Source organism: Volvox carteri, assembly GCF_000143455.1.
Source record: "Volvox carteri f. nagariensis unplaced genomic scaffold VOLCAscaffold_5, whole genome shotgun sequence".
NCBI classification, from domain to species: Eukaryota; Viridiplantae; Chlorophyta; class Chlorophyceae; order Chlamydomonadales; family Volvocaceae; genus Volvox; species Volvox carteri.
The window spans coordinates 1,928,631-1,932,101 of NW_003307548.1; the positions used below are offsets into that span (position 1 = coordinate 1,928,631).

The window sequence follows — 3,471 nt, forward strand, 5'->3', positions numbered from 1 at the left end:
GTATTGAAGGCACTTAGAGGCCGGCAGCCTTGTGGCGGAACCGTTGGGGAGAGGGGGGGGGGGAGGAGAGGGGTTTAGGAAGCGGCGGCGGGAGGGGAGCGGGGGGGTGTTTTTCATCTGGTCAGTGAATGCGCGCGTGTGTGTTTTTATTGTACGTTAGGGAGGGAAAACTGTCCAACCACGCACCGTGGGTATGCGCCTGCCGCTCTGCAGGAATTCGTGACGTGTGCGGTACGGCACCGGCGGCTGTCCCGCAGCCTCCGCCATTGCCGACACGGCGGCAGCCACCGCCCCCGTCGGCGCCAATGCCACAGGTACGGCACTAGTGGGACGCGGCGGCGATGCGCCGCCGCCGCCGCCGCCGGTGCTGACGCGGCCGCCGCCACCGCTGTTGACGACGTCGTCACTGATGCCGCCGAACCTCATTGGTACCCAATGCGAGCGTGTCGGCGACAGCGGCCGCGGCGGCAGCGGCGGTAGGCCCCCCGGCGGGCTGTCTGGCGGCGGTCCGACAACGGACACCGTTGTCGAAATAGATGACGCACGGACCAGCACGGGAGCCCCGGCGCCGGCTCCAGTAGCGGACCCAGAGCCCCTGTACGGCACAGCACTCAGCGGCCGCCAGGGCGCTGCCGTACGCGCATCACCCATGCTGCTACCGGCCTCCATGGCCGCCGTACCTGACGCGCGGCGGCGCGCGTTACTGGCGGCGGCGAGTGCAGCCGCTGCGGCGGCGCCGCCGCCAGCCCCGGCGAAAGGCATGGGACCTGCCGCCACGATCGACAGCGAAGGGGACCGGCGGCCGCCAAACGACGACCGCGGCGCGCTGGAGGGCCGTGACGCCGCCGCCGCACCGGCAGCGGTGGCGCTGCCGCCGCCGCCGCCGGCCCCCGTCGTCGATACCGGCCTCGTACGCGCCCACTGACCCGGCGGGCTCTCCCCCCGTACACGTCCCGTCCCCGCGTTGCCAGTGAGCGCCGCCAATCGCCCCTCAATTGTGGACCGGTCCGGCGACGGCGACCGCGAACCCGCCGCCGCCGCCGCCACTGCTGCAGCGGCAGCAGCGGCGGCGGCGCCGCCGCCATTGCTCCGTGCACTCACCGGTCGCGACCCCACCGCCGCCGTAACCCGCGCGCTGCCCGGTCGTAGCCAGGCACTGGGCGGGCGTTCCGATTTCCCTATAGAGCTACTGGATGGACCGAACCACGGGTCACCTGCCGCAGCCCGTGGCTGTGCTGGCAGCTGCAGCGGCGGCGGCGCTTGCGGATGTGGATGTGGATGCGGGTGGGGTTGGGGATCCTGCTGCTGCTGCTGCGGCGGCGGCTGCGACGGAAGATGCGGCCCCGCCAGCGGTGTGACGCCATACCCGGCTGCCGTACGGCCACGGGGGACGGAGGAGGCCCGGAGCAGAGGACTGTCCTCGGCGTACGGCAAGCTAGCACCTGGGTATTTACCCGGACAGGGCACCAAGTGGCCCGGGGATAAACATTTCCATCCGCACATACAAACATACAAACATACAAACATACAAACATACAAACATATACACACATACAGTTGATTCAAACACACCAACAGCTTCACAAGGCCCCAGGTCCTGGTTACATCCTTCCCTCCCCCCCCCTCCCGCACTCCCTCTCCTCCCTCCCTTCCCCGCATAAAGCTATCAGTCCATGTTTTTCTCTCCCTCTCCCTTTTTTCTTTTCCACAACACTCAGCAACACATACATACATACATACATACATACATACATACATACATACATACATACATACATACATACATACATACATACATACATACATACATACATACATACATACATACATACCAGTGTTTTTTTTTCGTGAAGGCCGATCCTGAATCTGTTACGAGTTCCGTAATAAATATGCCATCAGTCCAATACGTTTATTACTGCCAGAATTTTTTTTCTGGGGGGGCAAGCCCCCCCAGACCCCCCCTGCCCACACAGGGTACCTGATACACCAGCACTGTCATCTGGTTCTAATGTCTCTCTTGTACTCGCTATATTGTTTAAAGTGTTACCAGCATCGCCGCTACTGGGTTCTGGCCTGCCGGTGGTCAGGAATGCTTTGACGCTACCCTGACCAGCTATAGTAGTTAATTTCTTGGGCCCCATCGCTCATTTATAACTTATTTTATACTAAAATAGAACGTCTCTGGGGGCCTTCGGCCCGCCCCGGCTCCGTAACGACCGTACCAGGCCTTTACCATGGTCTATGACGGAGCGCAGAACGCAAATATGCCATTTTATTACGGAACCGTAATATATTACGGAAAAAAATACACTGATACATACATACATACATACATACATACATACATACATACATACATACATACATACATACATACATACATACATACATACATACATACATACATACATACATACATACATACATACATACATACATACACAGGGCCCCGGCCTACATCGCCCCGCGACATCATTCCCCCCATATCTCCCCCCCACCCCCCGCACCCGACACTTCTTCGGGAATCACATCAAATCCCCTGGGGGACAACTGCTGGAAGTGAACCAGCGGAGTGGGGGACCCGCCGGCAGCCGCCGCGGCAGCGGCGGCGTTGTTGGTCAGGTACGACAGCATGGAGGTGAGATTGGGTCTGGAGGCGTGCGGCTGCGGGGGTTTGCGTGGGGATAGCGGCGGTGGCGGGGGGGAAGTGTAGGACGCTGGGGCGCTGAGGGGGGAACACGTAGTGGTAGTTGTGAAGAAAGAGCAAGGGAAACTACGGCACCATTTTTCTGTACAGTCAGGCCTTTATGCTAAGACCCTAAAACCCTAAAACCCTAAAACCCCAAACCTTAAAAAACCTAAGCCTTTATGTTGGTCGCAGCCCAGGGGGATATACCGCTTGTCGTTTGCTGGCATCCCCGTCCCCGTCCCTGTCCCTGTCCCTACACATACACCCGCCCCCCTCCCCCTCCCTCCTCCCCCGCACTCCTACTTTTACTTCCTTACGGCTTGGCTTTACTGCTTTTCTCTCGCGTTTATCTTCGAGGCCCCGGACGCGAAGCGCCATTCGGGGGGCCGAGCCCCCCGGGTTCACTGCTGTCAGTCTGTCAGTCAGTCAGTCAGTCAGTGGCTTACATATCTCGCCCCGCAAAAAATAGCGTTTGAAAGCTATATCCATGTTATATCGAAATGCCAAAGGGGACATTCCAGATAAATCGGAGCGCGACAAAGATAGCTTTCCTGTAAGAGGCTGCACCAGGGCCGAGCCCCTTTTCGGCTTTGAAAAGCCGCCCCCCTAGTCCGACATCTCCTTCACTACGTCATCATCCCGAGGTCGCCGCACTTCAAGAACGCCTTTTATTCAGTTCTACGTCTGGTGTACACTCTTGCCCTGGCAGCACCTTCACTCGTTCGTGGTTCGTCTTTCCCCCTCCTTCCTCCCTCCTCCCCCGCACCCCCAGCCGCACCCCC

The 3,471-nt window shown here is 59.7% G+C and overlaps 1 protein-coding gene across 1 annotated transcript in view; it reads right to left on the minus strand.

Annotated features, from left to right (window-relative positions):
• The window catches only part of VOLCADRAFT_87478 (dynein heavy chain 4), a gene marked incomplete at both ends in the record, with an annotated part of 57,082 nt that overhangs the window by 52,541 nt on the left and 1,070 nt on the right, over positions 1–3,471 (minus strand). Inside the window, 3 exons of the mRNA XM_002947232.1 lie at positions 187–1,049; positions 1,215–1,370; positions 2,508–2,664. Coding sequence (XP_002947278.1) covers positions 187–1,049; positions 1,215–1,370; positions 2,508–2,664 — 1,176 coding nt within the window. The remainder of the gene's footprint in view (positions 1–186; positions 1,050–1,214; positions 1,371–2,507; positions 2,665–3,471) is intronic.